This window comes from Dipodomys merriami, unplaced genomic scaffold (genome assembly GCF_024711535.1).
Source record: "Dipodomys merriami isolate MVZ:Mamm:240054 unplaced genomic scaffold, mDipMer1.0.p SCAF_25, whole genome shotgun sequence".
Lineage (NCBI taxonomy): Eukaryota > Metazoa > Chordata > Mammalia > Rodentia > Heteromyidae > Dipodomys > Dipodomys merriami.
Window position 1 is genome coordinate 19,731,139 of NW_027203937.1, and position 23,418 is coordinate 19,754,556.

Consider the following 23,418-nt stretch of genomic DNA (forward strand, 5'->3'; position numbering starts at 1 on the left):
CTCTTGCCCTCTTTAAGTATTTCCTAAATCTCTTTTTTTTTTGTTTAGCTTCTGGGTTTTAAATACTTTACTAAGCATGAGACAAATCTTCTCAATGTTGACCTGAACTTATCTGCTTCTGAGATGTGAGCAGGAGTCAATGTCTCCTACACACAAGGTCTTGAGAAGGAAATATGGACATGAAGGAGCCTCTGCCTCAGGCAATGGCAGAACAGTGAAATATAAATATAATGCATTACCAGCATATCCTGGCTGTAATGGAAGAGTTACTATGAAAGCATTTTTCTACAGAAGGAGGAGCTGGGTTCTGCTTAGTGACTCAATAAGCCTAAAATTAACCTACAAGCACACTATGCTTAAAAACATCCATTTAAGTTAAAAAGTCAGAAAATCCCCTCTAATTTGACACTGAAAGAAATAGTTGCTACAATGATCAGAAAACAAATGTCTTCTTCAGAGTGCCTTAGGTTTCCTTGTGTATCATTGCATTTACATCGAAGGAACTCTAAGTGTTAGGTGATTGTCTGCTACTCCCAGAAATTCTAAGACAAGGAATAATTAGTCATTCATTTACTGATGATTTCATTGAATAAAATCTTTTCTTGTTGACTGTATAAGAATTTATAGCACAGCACAGGATGTGTGCAAGGTAGAACAAAGTAGACAGAAATACAGCACGCTGTGTGTCATGTATCTATGTGTGTCTGTGTGTGTGTTGTTTAATGGCTAACAGAAGTATATAAAGTTATATTCATTTGCTTCAACTCAATTTTTAAGGTCCACTTCACAAGGAAGAACTACTGGCCATATCTTTTTTAATTGGTTACTAATTTAAAACAGAATGTTCTGCTAAAGAATCAGAAGTGGGCATCACAACCCAATTTCCACTTAAATTCACACCTGGCAGAGCACTGGTGGCTCATGCCTATGATCTGAGGATCATGGTTTAAAGCCAGCCAGGACAGGAAAATTCATGATATGCTTATCTCCAGTTAATCAACAAAAGAGCTTGGAAGTGGAGCTCTGGCTCAAGTGGTAGAGCACTACCCTTGAGCCGAAAGATTCAGGGACAGTGCCCAGGCCCTAAATTCTAGCCCCAGGACTGGCACACACACACACACACACACACACACACACACACACACACACACACACACACACACACACACACACACACACACACACACACACACACACACACACACACACAGTATTTTTCAAGCCACAAGAGATAACAAGGGTAGGAGAATTGAAAACCAAGGCATTCACTGTGTATGCCTTAAAGATGGTTTCCTATCAACACCATTGAAGACAGTAAGAAAAAAGTTAAAGTATGAAACTTGACCCGATCTCTAGAAAAGTTCATCCTTAGCTCATTATAACTAGCCAAAAATGTTTCATATATTGAAGAAAAAATGACTATAACCACTAGGTGAGTTTTATCTGAGATCATATAAATAGGAGGCCAAACAGGAACCCTTTGTCAATCTTATCACATCATCACCAACTGTTAACAGTCTTCTTTTTTTATTTTTATTTTTTATTGTGCAAATACTGTACAGAGGGATTATAATTGCATAGGCAAGATAATGAGTACATTTCTTATCAAGCATTTTAGCCTCCTCCTTTGTTTCCCCTTCCCATCCTTTCCTATCCTCCCTCCCCCCAGTCCTCCCCCACAACCAAAGTTGTAAAGTTCGTTTTAGACATAACGACTTGTACATCTCATTGTTGCAATGGATCCACCTGTATCCCTAGTTAAACAATTTGTTTTTTCCCTTCCCCTCCACAAATTATACCGACATGAAATACAGTGAAAGCAGGGGTTATACTGTGGAGGGGGGGGATATATATAGCAACAAAGAACAGTCTTCTTATACCTCTAAAGAGTACCACTATTCCCTCTCTTTCATTAAAGACATTGTCATTGCTCCACAGTCAACTTTCCCTTCCTAGAAGTACTATCTACTTGAAGTCACTACAAGGTCTCCTTTATCTTGAAAGATTTCAGGAATGTCTGTTCTCAATCCCCCATAGATCATAGTGTACAATATTCCCACTATCTGTAGTACATTCTCACTGGAATCAACATAAATGGTAAGAACAGAGAAGAAAAAAGTGATATTCCTTGTAGAGAATGATTTTTATTCTATTCTGAGTCTGAGTCTGGTAGAAAAGCTTCATTCCCCCATTTTATCTTCAGATAACGGAATTTTAGGAGCCTCCAGGTTAGCAGATAGGAACATCTTTGGTACTTGTAGACCACAGAAGTTGTCAGATTCTGTCTAGAATCTGGATTGCTCTGACAATCAGTAAGCATCACACTGCCTAAAAATGGAAATGCAGATGGAAAATTATACAGTAAACAGAAGACCTCAACGTGGCATTGCTACAAGTAAGTATGAAACCTACTTCATTCTTATCCAGTGTGAACAACTTTTAGAGCCATATTCTCACAACATCATATCTCTCTTTGCCTGACATGGGCTTAACATGACACTAGTCTGGAAGTTCCCATTGCAACGTGGTGCTCTATTCTCTCACTAGCTCCCAGAACACTGTCATTGGTTGTTTTACTGCTTTACTTTCTATCATTTTAAAAGTAAAACTGCACACTAAAAACACTGAAATTGATTGAATGATCAAATAACAAAGAGCCCTGTGCCATATATTCAAGAATTTTTGACAAATAACTGCTAAATATGAAAACCTATGTACATATGACCATATAAGATGATGCCTAGTGAAATGAACCTCAAGATAGGGACACAAGAGGTTTTATCTTTCTTGCTGTTGTTTCTAATGTACTTATAATGTATCATGTGATTTTTTTGTTTCTCTTTTATGTTCTTCCCCCATGGTATAACCCCTGTTTTCACTGTATTTGATTCTGGTGCCCTAATTTAGGGAGGGGATGGGAAATGACAAAAAGCTGAAATAAGGATACAGGTTGACCCATTGTAACAGTGAGACGTATAAGACACTATGTTGAAAACGAACTTTACAACTTGCAGGGTGGGGGGGGGGGTGGAGAGAGGAGCTGGGGAGGTAGAGAAGGAAGAGATGATGGGGGAAAACAAAGGAGGAGATAACAATGACCTATAGGAAATGTACTTATTACCTTACCCCTCTCTATAGTATCTTCACAATAAAAATATATGTTAAAAAATACTAAAAAAAACTTAAACACAAAAAAGAAAAAATTGGTGTTCCTTTGTTCTGCCAAGCCTTGATGCTAACCTTAACAAACTTCAGAAACATATTCATAATTTCAGTTACAAAGGCAAGACTGTCTTCCTGATCAAATTTGTGTTATCCAGGACAAAAACTTTAGTTCAGTATTGGGCACTCCCTTTCACAGTATAGAGATTATTCAAAAATAGTGGATGATTAGTGGCCTCCACTGTTCCTCCTGTTTCACTTCTTCAGTTAAGGCCAACGTTCTACCACTTGAGTCATAGCTTCACCTCTGGCCTTTTCATGATTAATTGGAGATAAGATTCTCATAGAATCCCATGAACATATAGCCATTTAATATTTGATAAGGAAGCCAAAAACACAGGTGGGAAGACAGACAGCGTCTTCAACAAATGGTGCTGGGAAACCTGGCTATCTATGTGTAGAAAACTGAAGCTAGATACTCATATATCACCCTGGACCATAATTAATTCTAACTGGATCAAAGACCTCAATGTAACACCCGATATCATGAAAATATTACAGGAAGGAGTAGGGGGAACACTAGGCCTTCTAAGCACAAGTTGAAACTTCCTAAGTAAAGATCCAGAACCACAACAGATTGAAGAAAGACTGGATGAATAAGATTGCATCAAACTGAAGAGTTTTTGCATGGCAAAGGAATAGAAAGCCAAGAGAATGGGAGAAGATCTTTACTAGATATGCACTAGACAAGGACCTCATATCTAAAATATACTTAGTGCTCATAAAATTAACCCCCCCTCCAAATAAACCCTCAAAAACTCAACAACCAAATCAAGAACTGAGCTAAAGACTTAAAGAGGGAATTTTTAAAGGAAAAAGTAAGAATGGCTAATAGACACATGAAGAAATGTTCACCATCTCTAGTCATAAAAGAAATGCAAACTAAATATTGAGATTCTACCTCATCCCAGTTGGAATGGCCATTATCAACAATAACAATTGCTGGCAGGGATATGGCCAAAGAGGAAGTCTAGTACACTGTTGGTGAGAATGTAAACTTGTTCAATCACTCTGGAAAGCAGTATTCCTTAAAAGACTAAACATAGAGCTACCCTATCACCCAGCAATCCCACTTCAATAGAACAGAATGCCACACTAAAGCTACCAGTCCAACAATGCTTATTGAAGCATTGTGTAACATAGCCAAGATACAGACTCAACCCAGATGCCCCTCAGTGGATGAATGGATCAAGAAGATGTGGTATATACAAACCATGGAACTCTATTTATCCATCAGAAAGAATGACATAGCTCCATTTGTAAGGAAATGGAAAGAGTTGGAAAAAATTATATGAAGCAAAGTAAGCCAGAGCCAAAGAAACAGAGGTTGCATGGTTTCTTTCACTTGTAGTAAATAGAATGTGCCTTTAAATCTACAAGTAAACCCACTGAATTATTAATACACACATATATAAATACTGGGACATAATAAATTATATATGACTCTAGACATTCACACACTGACGCCAAAGCAGGATATGCATAGGAGTGCTTGACAAAGGCTAAATAGCTATGTGCATATGATCATATAAACTAATAATATATGAAATGAACTCCAAGAAAAGGAAACAAGAGATCTTTTAGTTGCTATTTTGGCTTTCTTTTCCTTTTGTCTTGTTTGTTTTTTGTTTGTATTAGGGAGGGTAAGGAGGAACACTGAAAAGATGGAACAAAGTGGTACATACTAGAGAGTATGTGGAAAATAAACACTTGTGGGTGCGGAAAGGAGGGAAAAACTGGGAGAGAGCAAGGGAAGGGGAGACATGATTCAAAAAGAATTGTACTGAGCAACCCCATTCACAATAACCTCCCCAAAATAAAATATTTAGGAATTAACCTAACCAAAGATGTAAAAGAACTATTTAATGAAAACTATAAAAAATTAAAGAAAGAAATTGCAGAAGACACTAGGAAATGGAAAGACCTCCGATGCTCTTGGATAGGCTGACTTGATATAGTAAAGATGGTAATACTTCTAAAACTAATATACAAATTCAACGCAATTCCTATTAAAATCCCAATGACGTACATCACTGAAATACAGAAAACAGTCCAAAAATTCATATGGAACAACAAAAGACCTAGAATAGCCAAAACAATTCAAGGGGATAAAGACAATATGGGAGGGCTATCCATGCCGAACTTCAAACTCTACTACAGAGCTATAATAACAAAGACAGCATGGTACTGGCACAAAAACAGACCCGAAGACCAATGGAAAAGAATAGAAGATCCAGAAATAAATCCACAGGCCTACAGCCAGCTGATATTCGATAAAGGAGCCAAAGACATACAATGGAAGAAACACAGCCTCTTCAACCGCTGATGCTGGGAAAACTGGGCGGCCACATGCAGAAAACTAAAAGTGGACCTCAGCCTATCACCATGCACCAACATCAACTCAAAATGGATTAAAGACCTTAACATTAAACCTGAATCTCTGAAACTTCTGCAGGACAGAGTAGGAGAGACACTTGAACTAATAGGCACAGGAAGGAACTTCCTGAACAGAGTCCCAGGGTCACAACAAGTTGGAGAGAGACTCGACAAATGGGACTACCTTAAAATAAAAAGCTTCTGCACAGCTAAATCTATCGCAACCAAGCTAGAAAGACAACCAACTAATTGGGAAAAAATATTTACCAGCAATATATCAGGCAAGGTGTTAACATCCTGTATATACAGTGAACTCAAGAAACTAATCCCTCCCAAACCTAACAAGCCAGTTACTAAATGGGCAAGGGAACTAAAGAGGGACTTCTCAAATGAAGAAATAAAAATGGCAAAGAAACACATGAGGAAATGTTCATCATCCCTGGTGGTGAAGGAAATGCAAATAAAGACAACCCTGAGATACCACCTTACCCCAGTCAGAATGTCCCACATCCACAAATCAGCCAACGACAAATGCTGGAGGGGATGTGGAGAAAGAGGAACCCTATTACACTGCTGGTGGGAATGTACACTTATACAACCACTTTGGAAAGCAGTCTGGAGGGTCCTCAGAAAGCTAAAGATTGACCTCCCTTACGACCCAGTCATACCACTTCTAGCCATCTACCCTGAACAACAGGAACCAATATACAAGGACACGTGCACCTCCATGTTTATTGCAGCACTGTTCACAATAGCTAGGATATGGAAACAACCTAGATGCCCTACCACAGATGAATGGATCCAAAAATTGTGGTATCTATACACAATGGAATATTATGCAGCCATTAGAAATGACAAAATAATGGCATTTGCAGGGAAATGGATGGAGCTAGAAGGAATCATGTTGAGCGAGGTAAGCCAAGAGCAAAGAGACAAACGGTACATGGTCTCCCTGATAAGTGGATGCTAAATCCAAAATGTTAGGTGATACGGCAAAACTAACAGGACTTAAGAAACAAAGAATTCCCACTCATCTGATGGAACCACTACTAAATATCCCCATGCTGCTGATCACATGTATGGTGTATAACATGTGAACACCGTTATATGTTATAGACTGTGATAGACAATTTGCTCCAGGAAAGTTAGAATGAACTTGTGACTTTAAATGAGCATCATTATTCCACAATACTGTGAAATTCCGGAAATTATGTAATCACTTAATCACAATCAAAAAAAAAAAAAAAAGAACCTCGGGGAAGGTAGGGAGGGAAGTGATAGTAGGGGGAAAACAATGGAGGGGGTAACAATGTTCAAGAGGAAGTGTACTCATTACCTCACTCATGTAACTGTAACCCTCTGTATAGTATCTTTACAATAAAAAAAGAATTGTACCCATAATTGATTCATATAACTGTAACCTGTCTGAATATCACCTCTATAATAACATTTTTAAAGAGTCTTGTGACTTTTCTCCCCATGCTAGCTTTGAATCTCAATCCTCAGATCTCAACTTCTTGAATAAAATCAAGACTTTGCCTCCAGTAGTACATCTCCCAATTACTTCTATAAAATAAAATATTATTGCGTGTTTCTTCTAAAAATTCATGGTATAAATGCTGCAGATAAAAGAAGAGATCAAGCCGAGCACCTGTGGCTCACGTCTGTAATCTTAGCTACTCAGAAGGCTGAGATCTGAGGATCATGGTTTAAAGCCAGCCTGGGCAGAAAAGTCCGAGAGACTCTCATCTCCAATAAATGACTAGAAAACCGGAAGTGGCACTTTAGCTCAAGCAGTAGTGCACTCACCTTGAGCTGAAGAGCTGAGAGATAGTGCCCAAGCCCAGAGTTCAAGCCCCACAATCACCAAAAAAAAAAAAAGAAGAAGAAATCAGGAGCATGTCCACAACTCACCCTGAAGCTCTTAGGCTCATAAACATTTTGTCACAGCATAGCTCACTCAGCACAGGTAGTTTTGAGCTCATTCATGTATCTAACTGCCTTTCCAAAGGAGATCAGCACCTTCTGGCCATGAACTTTGACTGTTGAGCTGTTCATTATTACTGAGACAGACGACGTTTTAAAAATTACCCAAGAATCTTCCTACCCAAGAACCTTCTCTGATTTCCATTGACTATCTGCTGAGTATCTTACTTTTTTCCTCTTTTAGCTTCATCTGGTTCCACAGGCTAGTAACCACAGCTTTCCCTTTGCAGGAAAATGTACCACTGTGTTATCCCTGGGAGTATACTGGTGATCATAGATGAGACAGAAGCAGGTCTTGCTGGCCCCTTTCTTTGTGGCCTTCCATTTCCTTTATTTTTCCTGATGAAATGAGGCTGATGGTCAATGGTAGTCTAACCTTAGGATAGAGTTTGGACAAAGATTTGTGGGAGGGCTATCTGTGTCTCAGCCTATCAGGAAAGTCTGTTGTCCTTTCCACTATCTTTCACTGTTCTATTCTTATCACTTTCACCACTTCCCCTAAAGTGACTCATATCCTGACCCTAAGAAGTGAATTAGAAACAAGAAGGCTAAGAAGAATAAACCTGTTGAGCATTGAGTACAATGCTGTTGTGTGCTTGTGCTAAATCATTCTATTATTCAGCTACAATGCATATGAATGAAGCCGTAGGTGCTCTGAGTCACCAATTTCCCTAAAGCGTAGGTGGTGCTCATGATTTTAAAACTCTTCTAAATGAAAAAGTATCCCAATCCAACATTAGTGTGGACACAGGATAGATTAAAATTGGTGGTTTAGACAAGAGATAATTGCTTCATTTTTTCTTCATATTCATAACGTATTCCAACTGAGCAAACTTTGTTCTCTCATATATATGGAGAAGTGTTTGGCTGGTGTGGGAGAATACTCAATTTGGTATTGGGGAAGGTTATTAATATGCCCAGTGAAGAGAGTCATACACAATTCAGTGGGGATGAGGTGATCTCTGTCTGATCTATATTGTGCTACATTCCTCTACTGAGTTATCTAATCAGACAGAGTCAGTCTTCACTGACAACATTCCACACGCTGTTGTGGTTGTGGGCTGCAGTTGGATTTCGTATAACAAGCAATTACTCATATGGACTGGGCATAATTTTAATGGCTAAGAAAATAGAGTGTTATTATTTTTCATACACACAACCTTAAGACTCTGATTTCTTTCTTTATACATGAGATTAATTCTTGCAAAAGCTACAATTTTAAAAGTCACTATTTATCAATATTTATAGAAGTATTGGAACACTCAGATCCAGTGTTAGACCTGAATTAGAAATTATTTGTGCCTACTTGAACATGTAAGAGACTTCATCTGTTTTATCTGTTCAGACTTAAAATATTTGTTTAATATTTTAAATATCCATTTACATAAATATTTGTTTGCAATATTTAATGTTTAGCAATTGCTAAAGAGCCAGGCTGTTTTATCATGGCATTCCGAAATGTCTGTGAGCTCTCATTCTCAAACTTAGTTGGCACAGAAACACAGGAGAATCTTTACTTTGGTAGAGAAGCAGGCAAAAAAGTTTGAGTCAAACCCAGAAGAGTTCAGTTTAAAAGAAAAGGGTACTGGTGGCTCATGACTGTAATTCTAGCAACTCAGGATGCTGAGATCTGAGGCTCATGATTCAAAGCCAACCCAGGAAGGAAAGTCCATAAGATTGTTATCTCCAATTAACCACCAAAACACTGCAGTGTTAGCCTTGAGCAAAAGAGCTCATAAACAGTACCCATGCACTGAGTTCAAGTCCCAGGACTTTCACACAGAGAAATAAAAATGTCAGTGGAATATAAAGAAGAGGCAACTTTGACCACAGAAAGACATCCCATTTACACTCATTAATAGACCTGTTCAGATGGCCTGGCTCTGATCTGGTACTGATCTCTCTAATGGCCTTAATGTCTATGCATTATGTCAGACTAGAAGCACTTGAAGTACATGTCAGGGAATGCCCTGTATTGAATTTTGAACTTCATCTCATCAGTAGTAGATCCCAATTATAACCACCTAGCAGCTATACAATTATTCATTATGTATTTTTAAACTCAAACATTTACTGAGCCTAAATATGTCACACATTATTTCAAATACTGGGGTATTTAGTGAGCAAGATAGAAGCTTACAGGGACTTGTGGTGGTCACATCTAATAAAGGAGATCAACACAAATCAATAGCCTAACAAATTGGAAAGTTTCAGATAATGTTATATGACAAGAAAAAGTGCATACAATCATACACTGGCAAGTGACTGCAGAAAAGTAATATGGGATAATGTTAATTTAAAAAAATTACATTAGAAGTGACTTAATGATCCAAAACGAGCTTTACAACATCGGTGCGGGGGGGGGGGGGAAGGGGGGGAAGGAGAAGGATTGGGATTGGGGGGGAGGGGGAGGCTGGGAAGGGATGTGAAGGGTAAACCAAAGGAGAAGGGTGCAATGCTTGGTAAGAAATGTACGCATTATCCTGCCCATGTAAGTGTAACCCCTCTGTACAGTATGTTCACAAATAAAATTTAAAAAAAAAATTTTACCCTAAAAAAAAAAATGAAGTGACTTAATGATAAAGCAGAGACCGTTATAAATAGTTGGGAGAAACAAATTCCTATCTAAAAGTAGGTAAAAACAAGTGCAATATCCCAATAAAATAGAAGACGAGTAAATAATAAAATCTTGGTATTTTATCATGATAAAGGTTTTGTATTACAAACTTGGAAAAAAATAAGCTAAGGGAACTATGAGTGGATTCAATGTTATAAAGATGAACTCAGGCAGCCTATTATTTGTGAATTATTTATGACAGTTGGGCAGGGATTTAATTCCATGACATAGAAAACAATGAAGATGAATACATCCATTAGTAAGATCTCTTCTGTCACCCAAACACACTTTAATTTTCCTGAACTCTCTATCACAATGTTACATTCTTTTCTACAAATACAAATTAACTCCCAATCATACAAGAAACCCAGTGAATCTGCCTGCCTAGTTGATCTAGTCAAAGTCTTCTCACTTCCTTTGGATAGCCTGCTGTGGTTCTATTGCTCAGACACAATGTGTCATGGAGGGCTTCTTGTAATAAGCTATTTTATTTCCTCCACAAATATCCCCTCCTCTTCCAGAAACATATAATGATACCTTGGCCTTCACATGCAGTAGTTCACCTGCATACTTGAGTGTTATTTCTCCTAAGGCCTTTGAGCTGACTTAACCATGGTAAGGCATATGTCAACACACAATACACCAAATTCCTTAGCAACAAAATGTAGTTAACTTGAGACAGGTGTCAACTGTTCTGAGTGCCAACATCTGCCCCATTCTATCCTCAAAGAAGCTCTGAACAGCAAAGCCCTGTTGAAAACTAGCTTATACTAAATAGAAAGGCATTGTAATCCCTCTTAGACCTTGACTTCTTAAAGCCTGGACTAATTTTCATATACTGAACTCCATCCTTGTTACTCTGCCCCCAGCCAGCCTTGAAGTCATCACCGTCTCCACTAAATTGTCTAATTCTAAGAGTCCTTTCTTCCCAATACCACTCTCCTACTCCTCATGCTTTCCATTCAAGTAATCTATGCATGTGGGACATTGCTTTCTTCTGTGATCTTCTCAATAAAATCCATAATGCAGGCAAAAACAAATAGGAACCCAACCTACCCCTCTCACACACAAAAACATGCAAACATACATACAAACATACCCCCTCATCATAAAATTGGGGGCTCTATGGAAATGAAGACTGAAGGACCATCACCTATGATTGCTTAGCAGACTACTTTTATTATTTGCATTATATGAGGGATAGAACTTCTCTGTTAGAGTTCTAAACCATAGGCAGGCAGGCAGCTCAGTGATACTTAGAGGCCAGGGCATTGGCAACTCCAGACATCAGCTTCTGAAAGGCAGCCTGCACCTCAGGGGTGAACTCCTTGCCGAAAGTTTTTGACAGAGCAACCATTAGCACATTTCCCAGGAGCTGTAAACCAGAAAAAGACAATAGATATAAAGACAGTTAGCAGGCAACTCTACGAGATGCTAGATTGGTCTCTAGATACCTGAACCCCCAGCTCTCACTCAGAACCAAGCCTGTATGAGCTTCCCTCTAAGTCTAGAGTTTCACCTAGTTAATAAACACAGGAAGTTTATTCCCCTGGCAAGTATAGTTATGGCCTTTTCTTATGATGAACAGTCCTATATTTTATAGACTGTCCTCCTGAAGTTGTAAGATATCAATTTGGTATTAGACATATTTTATATGTCTAATGTAGGACTATATAGTATATAATATAGTAACTATAGGAATAGCCACTGTAATATATGTTCAATTGCCTAGGTTCCTTTTATTTTCAACGAGTCAGTATATGCCTGAGTTTCTAGGGCCATCAATAAACAAAAACAAGACAGAACAGTGTGATATTCTTTCTCCAGAAAGAAAGAAAATCATTTTGAACAAGAGTTTATGGAAACCTATCATTTTTTCTCATCCCCATACAAGGTTTTTCTCAAAGCTAATGACATATAGACAAGTCCCTGTCGACTTCTAGGGTCAGCTCTTCTATACAAGCCTGTTCTCAGCAAGGTTAGGATTGTGAGGCTGCTTTACATCCAAACTCAAATCCACGAACACCTCATATCTTCCACAGAGTCTCAGACCTAGATCAATAATGTTTAATTACTTGTCTACATTGCCCTGAGGCCAAAGGTGAGAAGGCTTAGCATCTCCCAGACTGACCTTGAAGTTTTCAGGATCCACGTGCAGCTTGTCACAATGCAGCTGGCTCAGGTGAGCAAAGTTGCTCTTGAGATCATCCAGGTTCTTAGTGGCATCTCCCAGGGAACTCAGTACCTTCTTGCCATGAGCCTTGACCTTAGGGTTGTTCATGACGGCACAGGGTGAAGACATGTTTCCAAAGCTGTCAAAGAACCTCTGAGTCCATGGATAGACAACCAGGAGCCTACGAAATGGAACAGTCAGAAGAAGGCTCAAATCTGGAAACGAGGCCTGAATTTTGGTCAAGCAATTTCCCTTCCTCCCTCCCTCTCTTGTCATGGCCCCTCAGAGTTTACCTTCCCAGGGCTTCTCCTCCAAGTTCTTCTACATTCACATGTCCCCAAATGCTGTTGATAAAAGCCTTCTCTTCACATGTAAGGTGAACCATGGTGTCTGCTCTAGGAGTCTGCTGGATATCTCTGACGTTAGCAGCGCAAAGTGCGTATGGTTGCTAGAAAGTATGTCCTTTTATTCTTCATTCTTGACCCGCTGGCCCCTTGCTTCACCTGATACTATGAACCTATTGGTTAAGGCAAGCTGATCAATCAAGCTAGGGGTGGGGTCTGGGTAGGATAAGATTACAACAGGCATTTTCACAAAGCTAATGTCAGGGAGGGGCCCCTCAAGGAAACCCTGCTACTGAAGGTGTTTGGTTTGTTTTTTAACAGTCCCTCCCCCTATTTCAAGTCCATTATCTCTGTTTTCCTTTCACTCTTCCCTTCAGCTCTTTTCTTCTCCTCCCACCAGAGGATTATTTCTCTGTCAATCTTCCCTCCGTGTCTATCTCCAACTTCAGAGAAATCTATAGACTAAGACTAGAGACAAATATGTGAACAATTCCCAGGTTATGACATACTTTTTAGGCTTGGAGTTGAGCATCTGTGCTGGGACAAGTACCCATCTCATTCCATTAGAAATGGTTTCCAAGAACACCAATGGTTTCATTGGTGTTCGAATGATCTGAGGTGTTAGGGTGTGATTTCTCTAATTTACAGCAGTCTGAGGAAACATGAGGCGTCAGCTTCTCTATAGGAATAGACTAGTGTTATGTAATATAATGTAGATCTGCACCCTTGGCTCCCTGCATCTGTGTAAAATAGAGCATAAGAAGGACAATGTTTGCCTCCATGTGAATGTCCTTACATAGTCAGCAGATCTGTGTGTTCCCTGCTGAAATAAGTCTACACTAATTAGTGATCCAGGCTTTGGGTATAGCCTTCCATGCTCAGGAAAAACAGCTGTGAGTTTTCTTGGTGATCAATATGGACTTGTCTTTCAACTGTTAGGTCTTTCAAATCATTTCCACTGGTTTAATTCCAAGGCATATTATAGACAGAGAGCAAACTTTCTCTTGCATGCTTGTTAATCTCTGAACACACAGGACTTATCTTCCTGGAGTAACAATCCACACACTACACTGATAGCTGGGACCTTACTGCCTGTTAGACACATTGTCTGAGTCAGTTCTTTTTCTGACATATCACTTTCAACCTGAAAGAGAGAAGATGTATATATTTTTTCTCTGTGACCTTGCTAAATCACAATGCCTAAAATTTTTTTTAAATCAGCCTTGATTCTTTTCCCTGTAGGGCCAGCACTGATGATTCTTTGAAAGGGTGCACAAATGCATTTAAGTGAAGAATGTTCTTCAAATTCATTCTTGCTCTAACTTCTCATGTGGATTGACACTAATAGTATAGGAAGGCCTTTTAGTCTTTATGCAAAGTTTACAGTTTTTAATGGATGTAGACCAAGAAGTTGAGAAGATATCAGCAATGATTGTCTTCTCTTAGGGGTGACCGATAACTATATTTATAGATATATAGTATATATCTATATATACATTATATATATACATTATATATAGATAGATAGATATATACATTATATATAGATAGATGTGGAGGTATAGAGCATAGAACAGAGATGAATGCAGGTTAGGATCTCTCTCTTCTTTAATAAAATTGACTTTTTATTATGTCTATAGTGGCATGTATTCAATATGCCAGGATTCTATAAGATAAGAAGCCTACGAGATAAGTTTACTGTGTATACCAGATGTGATTATTCCACAGGGTTCAGCTTGTAGGGTCTTGGAGGATAACTTAAAGGCTTGGTTTGAGGCCTTTAAAAAATTAGTGACTCTTAATTATCCCTAATTAAACTACAGAAATTTATGATTATGCATGTCTACATACAGTTGTCTGTCCCGTTTTTTTCCCTGAAACTTAAACAGTGACCCCAAAGTCACCTATATCCACTGCTTCCCTTTTTGTGCTTTTGAGGAAATATCTTTTAGATTTTTGTTAATTGCTCCACATCCCTCCATGACTGTTTTACCCTTGCATTTTGCTCTTATCATTGCTTCATGGTGTTGGCTGATTCTTAACCTATGAAGCTGCTTCTATCCCACATGTTTTCTAGCATTCATCAGTAACTATTTTATTAAATAGCTGTTTCATAATTGTTGTAAATTCAGAGGAGTTAACATAAATAAGTCATAGGGGAGAATGAAAAGTGAATACATAAGCCAATCAACCAAATCAGTTCAGATATTATTTACACACTATCAAATTAGTATTTGGACTTGGGTAGAATTGTAGCAGGCAGACTTTCTTTTAAGGGGGAATTGTTTTAGCTGTGACAGAAATAAGGAGTAAGATGGATGGAAAGATTGTCCGAGATGTTTAGAAGTTGGAATAATAAATTCAAAACTGAAGCTGAAAATAACAAGCTAATTGTTACATTAAAGAAATAAATAATGGGCCTGTGAGGTACACATGCCAATGGAGAAAGAATGGCAGAAAATACTGTGGCAGAGGATGTACAACACCACTTGTCTGGTGACAGACAGCTCATCTTCTGTGTCAAGGAATGAGAAGCTGTAAGCCATTAATCCTCTTAATGACATGATCTCTAAGCCTCCTACACACTTTGCTAAGAGAATCAGTCTAATAATGTTTGTCACATTATTTTATTCAGACAGCTGATATTAAGTATGAGCAAGAATTATTTATTCTTTATCTATTAAAAATCTTGTGTCATTCAGAACTTGGGGGAGCGTGGTATAAATACTGAATTTGCTTTCTATTATGTTGTGCTGCACTGATGATGACTAGAACTAGGTATCATTCTTATCATCATCTTTTACTCCTTGACATTCAGAGTCATAATAGTAATTAGATTCTAAATGGAAAAATAAACAAGGAAAAAGAAGCCCAATATGTTGCTACATTACTAGGGATTCTGAGACAGGAGACTTATGAGTTTGAGGGCAGCTGCAGCTACATAACAAGAGTCTGTCCCCCAAAAGAGGAGATATATAGTTAATTTAATTAAAATGCATGTTGTTCCAATTTTTTTTTAAAGACTAGGTAGGAAAAATAGTGCTGTGAAGATACCCATTTATTCTGCGTTGGGCCACATTGAAATGTTACAGAACTTTGAAATATCAGTGTTGTTGATAGCCTGAAACTTTAACAATTATTAGTCTATTGCCCTGGACAAATTCTTATCAGTGTATGGAGACAAATGCCCAACTGAGTTGCATTTGCTAATATAGAGTACATGGACTTGTGATGTTTAAGGATCTCAAGCATGGACATGAGAGACTGACTTAGGGTTTGAACCTCAAAACTCTCAGAGAAATTAAAGCATTCCAGGAGTTATATTTAAGGTGGGCATTGGTGGCTCATGTCTATAATCCTAATTATTCAGGTAGCTGAAATTTGCACAACATAGTTTAGAGCCAGCTCAGGCAGACAATTCAGAAACTCTTTTTTTTTTTTTTTGGTTCGGTCGTGGGGCCTGAACTCTGGGCCTGGGCACTGTCCCTCAGCTCTTCAGCTCAAGGCTAGCGCTCTACCACTTGAACCACAGCACCACTTCCGGCTTTTTTCTTTTTGCTTATGTGGTGCTGAGGAATTGAACCCAGGGCCTCGAGCATGCAAGGCAAGCGCTCTACCACTGAGCCACCTTCCCAGCCCCCAAATCATAAACTCTTAATCTCCAATGAACTACTGAATCTACTTTGTATTCATAACATGACTACTTTTCCTAATAATCATTCTAAAGTGTTTATTATTAATTATTTCCAGTATCAGAATAAGTTGATTTATTATTTTATTCTCAAGACCATCTGCTATCTGGTCTTTGCTAATATTCCACCTAAACTGACTGTCCTTTTCATTTTGGAAAGCTAATTCATGCCAGTAACCAAAATCTGGTTTCAAACTATGAGTCTTATTAAGATCCATGTAATCTTACATCTCGAAAAGTCTACATCATGATGCTCCCAAAATGTATATACTTATAAGCTAACTCTATAGTTTAGTGCATGTTATATTCTAACAGAACATAATGCACATTGATTGTTTGATCCTTTGTTCCTCATGAAAAGACAGACACCTAAGAGAAGAGCTGGCTATAATTGATTGGTGGGAACTTTCAGGAAAACTCCAAGCTATAATTTAGTTCACTCATTTTTCTTAAATTCACTCTCCCAAGATATATGATGTATGTACACATATAAATTTTGTATATTACATAAATTAATACAGTAATCTTTAGACACCTACAAAGCTTGGTTTTGTCCTTCTCTTTTTTGGTGAAATTTGGCATATCCCACAAGTCTACTTCTGCAGGTTTCATTTTACTCCTCCTCCACCCTCTGCCATAGTGCTCCTCCAGTCTTTCCCCACATACCACCTGTCCCTCTCTGATGAGTCCCAACACTCTTGTGAGGAAAGATTTTGTTTCTTCCCATATTTCTCCCAAGAAATGTGTGCTCCTCTAACACAAAAGTAAAAGACAGAGAAGACAAAACATCACTATTGAAGAGAATGAACTTTATTAAGCAGAAGATGTGTACTCAAGGTCCAGTTCAGTCCCCGTGTATAGAAGAAGGGTTCAGGGGACACAGGGAGGGCTGGTGAATTGGAAAGAGGACTCAGTGGTACTTGTGAGCCAGAGCAGTGGCAACACCAGCCACGAGCTTCTGCCAGGCAGCCTGCACTTCAGGAGTAAAATCCTTGCCAAAGTGAGAAGAGAGGACAATCAACAGCACATTGCCCAGGAGCTATTAGAAAAAAAAGAGAAAAAGGACACATAGACATATTAAGTAGAGGTTTCCAGAAAAGAAAAATGTACAGGGGAATGGCTGCCCAACTCCAGTCTCCCTGAGAACCCCAACTTCAAGAATTCCACTCTCAGTCATCGCAAATGAACCTAGATTTAATTCCATTCAACATCCTTCTTACCTAGATCCTCATATCCTCCCCTAATGGCAACATTTTATTTACGTTTCCTCCTTTCTCATTAACTAAATCCAAGATTTCTGTGAAAACAGAATCTCAGGACTACCAGATTCTCATTGAGAGCTAGTCTTCATCTATGAAGGACAAGCCTCTGCTTGTCACAATATTTTGTGGGAATTTAATTTAATTTTAGGTAGTTTGTCATTGTGTGTGTGTATGTGTGTATGTGTGTGTGTGTGTGTGTGTGTGTGTGTGTGTGTGTGTGTGTGTGTGTGTGTGTGTGGTATGCCAATTCTGGGACTTGAATTCAGGGGCCTGGGTGCTGTTGCCAAGCTTTTATGCTCAAGGTTAACATCTACCACTTGAGCCATAGCTCCACTTTCAGCTTTTTGGTGATTAATTGGAAATAAAAGTCTCACAGACTTTCCTGCATGAGCTAGCTTCAATCTATCATCCTCATACCTCAGCCTTTTGAATAGGTAGGATTATAAGCATGAGCTACCAGCACCCAGGTGAATTTGTCATATTTTATTTGAAAAAAAAGCTGCACTGGAAATTTTTCCCTAAAAATCAATAATTCCTCAACTTCAACTATTAGTACCCATAACTCCATAACTCTCCCTCCATAACTCAGGCCATCCTCTACCAAAACCCAAATTCCATATTCTTACAACTCTGTCATTCTCTTAACATTATCTCCAAAATAAGCACAACTCAAATTCTTCTCGGACAGAATTCTGTAAGTGCAAGCAAATCCAGGCTTCTAATTATAAGGATCTCTATTCTTTGCTCTGAATAAAGCTGATGTAGAGTAGAGTCTCTTATAATCTATCTATCCGAACCAAGCTGAACTCATGATTTCTAGATCTGAGTGGACAGTTGCAACCATAGTTTTGCTCCCCCCCTACTCCCCCAGCCTTTAATGTCCTCAATACAAAAGCCAAAAGGAACTCACCCTGAAGTTTTCAGGATCCACATGCAACTTGTCACAGTGGAGTTCACTCAGCTTAGCAAAGGTCGTCTTCAGGTTGTCCATGTTCTTCACAGCCTCTCCAAAGGAAGTCAACACCTTCTTGCCATGGGCCTTGACTCTGGGGTTGCCCATGATGGCAGAGGGAGAAGACATGTTGCCAAAGCTGTCAAAGAACCTCTGGGTCCAAGGATACACAACCAGAAGCCTGTGATAGAGGACAAATGAGAGGTGGAAAATCAGAGTTACTAAAATGCACTGATGCTAGTCCTGGCCCATTTGCAAGGGTTGTGGTCATCCTTCTCTCCTACGTGATGAGAACGGGTACTTACCTTCCCAAGGCTTCTCCTCCAGTCTCCTCCACATTCACCTTGCTCCACAGACCATTGATAAGGGCCTTCTCCTCGGAAGTTAAATGCACCATGATGTCTGCTCTGGGAGCTTGCTGGTGATCACAGAAGTGTCAGAAGCAAGTATGTGCCGTTGCCAGAACCCCTCGCCTTTTATTCTTCACTGCTCTGAGGTCCTGGCCTCTTCTTCTCCATGGTACTTTGAGGTCATTGGTCAAGCTGACTAATGACTCATGGGTGGGGTCAGGGCAAAGAAAGGTCATCTGTGGAAAAAGGCGTTTTATGATAACGCGTGCTGGACCTTGCTGCGTCCTTACGCTTAGCTCCTCTTCCAGTGACAATAGGATTTTTCAGCCATTCTCCATTTTCTCTTTCTTCTCTCTCCATGTAAACCATCCAAAATACTATCCAATTCTCTCATTCCCCTTTCCCCACTTAAAAAGAAAACCCATAGACAAGAGCTAAATCCTTAATAGGAAAAGTTCCAGTCCAAAAAATGATTAACATTGTTTGAGAAATGGTTATAATGAAAAGAGCAAAGTTCAAGCAGTTGAAGCAATAGTTTCATCCAGTTCTTATTCTCCTGAAGATGGAACTGTGATTAAACCATCTTCATCTTTTGTTCCAGGGACACAAGACCCGTTCACAATTACTTACACAGTAATAAGAAGTCCACACTGGGACTAAAGCCTCAATTTCAATAATGCCAAAAGGTGATGTCTGAGAGAAGTCAAAAAGAAGAACATATCCTGTGCTTTTAGGGAATTTTCTTTCTTTTTATCTTCTTTGTGGCTCAGAAGACTGATTTCTTTGGGGATATCACCCTAGGAATTGCTTTCCTAACAGATTGTTTTTATTGGACACTATTGTTGTTTTACATTATATTCAGACTCATTTTTTATTTTCAGTGTGGCTTCTGTCTCTCTAGTTTTTACATTCCAAGTGTTCCCTGAGATTTTGTATATAACCTTGCCCTGGTAATTATGGTCATTAATATGGTATGAGATTAAAACCCTTAAGCTCATGTATTATCTTTGCCTGTTTCTTAAGACACTAGAATTCTTTATCTGATTTATTGGTACTCTCCTAAGTAGCATTACTCCAAGTCACTGAAAAACTACACAAGCTTTCAACAGAGATGATCTTTCTAGATATATATAAATATATACATACATTATATATGCATGGCAAATATAGATATAACCAGGTAATTCTACTCTTAGCTTTTTAATTTTTCTATCATGGCTTAGTTTGATTGACTAAATCATGTACTTTAAATAATGTACACTAAATAATGTACTCTTTTTTTTCTGATCATGGGGCTTGAACTCTGGACCTGGGTGCTGTCCCCCAGCTCTTCAGCTCAAGGCTAGTGCTCTACCACTTGAGCCACAGCGCTACTTTTGGCTTTTTCTGCTTATGTAATGCTGAGGAATTGAACCTCATGCATTCAAGGCAAGCACTCTACCACTGAGCCACCTTCCTAGCCCAAATAATGTACTTTTAATATATCAGATAATGCATAGAGAAATACATAGGTATTATTTAATATGTTAATGTAAATTAAATAATTTAATATATCAATGTAAATAATACATATAGAAATTTAGTCATCAAACAATTTGGGGGCAACATTATATGGGCTTCATTATAAATACTGTAGATATACCAAGGGTCCACAATTGCAGCAATACTCAACAAATGTTACAGATTAATATTAAAGATATCTGCAACAACTATAGTATCATTTGCAAATGACTGTGATTTCTCCCACAACAAAGAAATAGATAAGGCTATCAATAGACTACATTATTGCTATATTCAAAATGAAAAAATTTTGAAACTTCAGTTATAGTTTCCTGAATATACTGGAGGCGTTTTCCCCCAAATAAAATTTCAGCATCCTCATTTAGAATACACAGTTTAGGAAGATTCTAGGTTGGTAAAGAAAGAAGATATTTGACAATGCCAGTAAAAGATTCTTTTGTGTGTGTATAGGGGATGGGGGGAGTCAGAGGACCTGAACTCTGGGCCTGGGCACTGTCCCTCAGCTAGTCAGCTCAAGGCTAACACTCTACCACTTGATCCACAGCGCCACTTCCGGCTTCTTCTGTTTATGTGGTGCTAAGGAATCGAACCCAGGGTCTCATGAATGCAAGGCAAGCGCTCTACCACTAAGCCACCTTCCCAGCCCAATGCCAGTAAAAGATTCTTAAATAGATGAGAAGTTGGAGACACTGGGAAGAGCAGCTCTTGGCTTAAGAGTCAATGAAAATTAAGTTTTAGATGTCTCAGGCATATTTGTGAATCCACCATGTGAAGACAATAGTTCTGTCCGTAGAACGGTATGTTAGGATCAGAGACTGTCAAAGCCCATCAAGTAAGGAATGGATATCTGAAGTCTAAGAATTTGGAAGCAAATTTTCCCCTAAAACAAGCCCTGTTGCTATCTACCATCCTCTTCTCAATTCAGTGTGGACACAGACTTCTCTAATACATCAGAGTATGAGGTTTTTCTCTCTCCTCTTCCACCCAATTGCAAGGCTCATCTCTTATTCTCTGGTTATGATCTATGATATGAGATCTGGCTTCCATCCAGGGACCTGACCCATCCCACATGTCTTTGTTATTAACATCTGTGAGGACTTCAAGGAAGGATTTAAGAAGAAAAGGCAGCAAGCCCAAGGCTAAGGACATAAATTATCAATTCTGACTCAGAAATCAGGCAAGCTGGGAGCATTGTCAGTATAGCTTAGATGGTGCTGACTCATGCTAAACTATCCAAACTGCTCCTCCTATGAACCAAAGATGAATGATTTTTATCTCCCTTCTCTGGATAGAAAGCTCCAACTTTACAAAGATAACTGATGATCCAGTGGTCAGTACAAAATAGCAAGAAAAAAAGAACCAGTAAGAGCATTCATTTATGAACTAAAAAGTTAAAGTAATTTAAAGCCCTTACATACCTTATCTAAAAAAGAGATTCCTCTATATTAAGTAAGTATTCAGTCATCTTTGTCAGGGCTTCTTTCAGTAATTGTAGTTTTCTAAATTGTGTGTTAGATTTTAAGAAAGCGAAGATGACTTTTCAATGGGAAAAATCAATATTTTATTAAGTTTTTTTTTTTTTTTTTTTTTTTTTTGTCTGTCGTGGGGCCAGAACTCTGGTCTTGGGCTCTGTCTCTCAGCTCTTCAGCTCAAGGTTAATGCTCTACCACATGAGCCACAGCACCACTTCTGGCTTTTTCTGCTTATGTGGTACTGAGGAATTGAACCCAGGGCCTCATGCATGCAAGGCAAGCACTCTACCACTGAGCCACCTTCCCAGCCCATATTGAGTCTTTATATCTAAGATACTATTTTTATTTGGGGTATGAGGCAGTGTCTCTGACCTTGAACTCTTAATCTACCTGCTGAAAACTCTCTAGTTCTGGGATAACAGGCATGCATGTATTCCAAGAACATGCATTTAATCTAAAGAGTAAAATATTATATTTCCTCTAAATGATATTACTATGGACAAGTGTATGAAACAATTGTTGGTAGATAAAATATGGCCTTTCTTGACTTTTTCCCATAGTGTTTTCTGAGTAAAATAATTGTTTCAAGGATTATTCTTGGCCTTAATTTTGAAACACAAAAACCATAAGCAAAGTTTATAAACCACTGAAGAGGCAAAAGTCACTTGAGTTTATTTTTATTTTATTTTTATTAACATATGTGATCCAGACAATGTAAGAGAAATCATTGAGATTTACACACATGTGCCCCCTCTTTATGATCCTCTTTCTTTTCTCTCTTTATCCCTATAAGTTCTCTTTTGCTTTCATGTCTTTCTCCCTTAGATTCCACATACAAAAGGAAAATTACAACCTATCTTGGTGATTTGTTGACTTCCATTTTTTTGGAATATGTTCAGAAGGATATGTTTGAATTTTTTGTTTTGTATGGATGTTCTATTTTTAATATTTTATGAACCTGCATACTGGTTATTATAGAGGTAGACTAATTCTCATCCCCAGTAACAGTTCATATTCCATTTTTTCACATTCTTGACATTTGCTATCTATTGAACATTTGTTTGTTTTATATGTATTCCCTTCCCCCCCACCCCCAGTGATAGCCATTTCATGCTAAGAGTACACCTTTTTCCACGTGTAGGAAAAGTGCAATGTTTTTGAGTACATTATTTTGAATTCTTTAAAAATTATATTTCTTACCTAGGCATCAATCTTTTCTATTTTGGGAACTTTGTATTGAAGCTATACCATAGTATATATCTTGTATTGAAATTTGCATCTTTCTAGGAAATGATAAAACTAAAGACAGGCCAAGCAGATAGGACTTAAACAGAAGCAATAAGGATGATACTTACATCATCTGCTAGTCAGAAATAGGAGAAATCAAGGTCTTTTGCTTCATGTCACTAAGGACAGAGATACTGAATAGTTGCTCTTTCCCCCAAAATTCAT

The 23,418-nt window shown here is 38.4% G+C and overlaps 2 protein-coding genes across 2 annotated transcripts; both read right to left on the bottom strand.

The window, feature by feature from the left end:
* Positions 1–11,447: 11,447 nt before the first annotated feature.
* Positions 11,448–12,759, bottom strand: LOC138836223 (hemoglobin subunit gamma-like). The gene is made up of 3 exons (XM_070034717.1): positions 12,668–12,759; positions 12,333–12,555; positions 11,448–11,576 (listed from the first exon to the last, which is right to left on the bottom strand). The coding sequence occupies exons 1-3, from the start codon at positions 12,757–12,759 to the stop codon at positions 11,448–11,450; spliced, it is 444 nt and encodes a 147-aa protein (XP_069890818.1).
* A 4,493-nt stretch (positions 12,760–17,252) lies between these two features.
* On the bottom strand, positions 17,253–19,020 carry LOC138836224 (hemoglobin subunit theta). Its single transcript, XM_070034718.1, has 3 exons — positions 18,929–19,020; positions 18,582–18,804; positions 17,253–17,448 (listed from the first exon to the last, which is right to left on the bottom strand). Exons 1-3 carry the CDS (start codon positions 19,018–19,020, stop codon positions 17,320–17,322), a joined length of 444 nt encoding a protein of 147 aa, XP_069890819.1. The 3' UTR covers positions 17,253–17,319.
* Between the last annotated feature and the right edge of the window lie 4,398 nt (positions 19,021–23,418).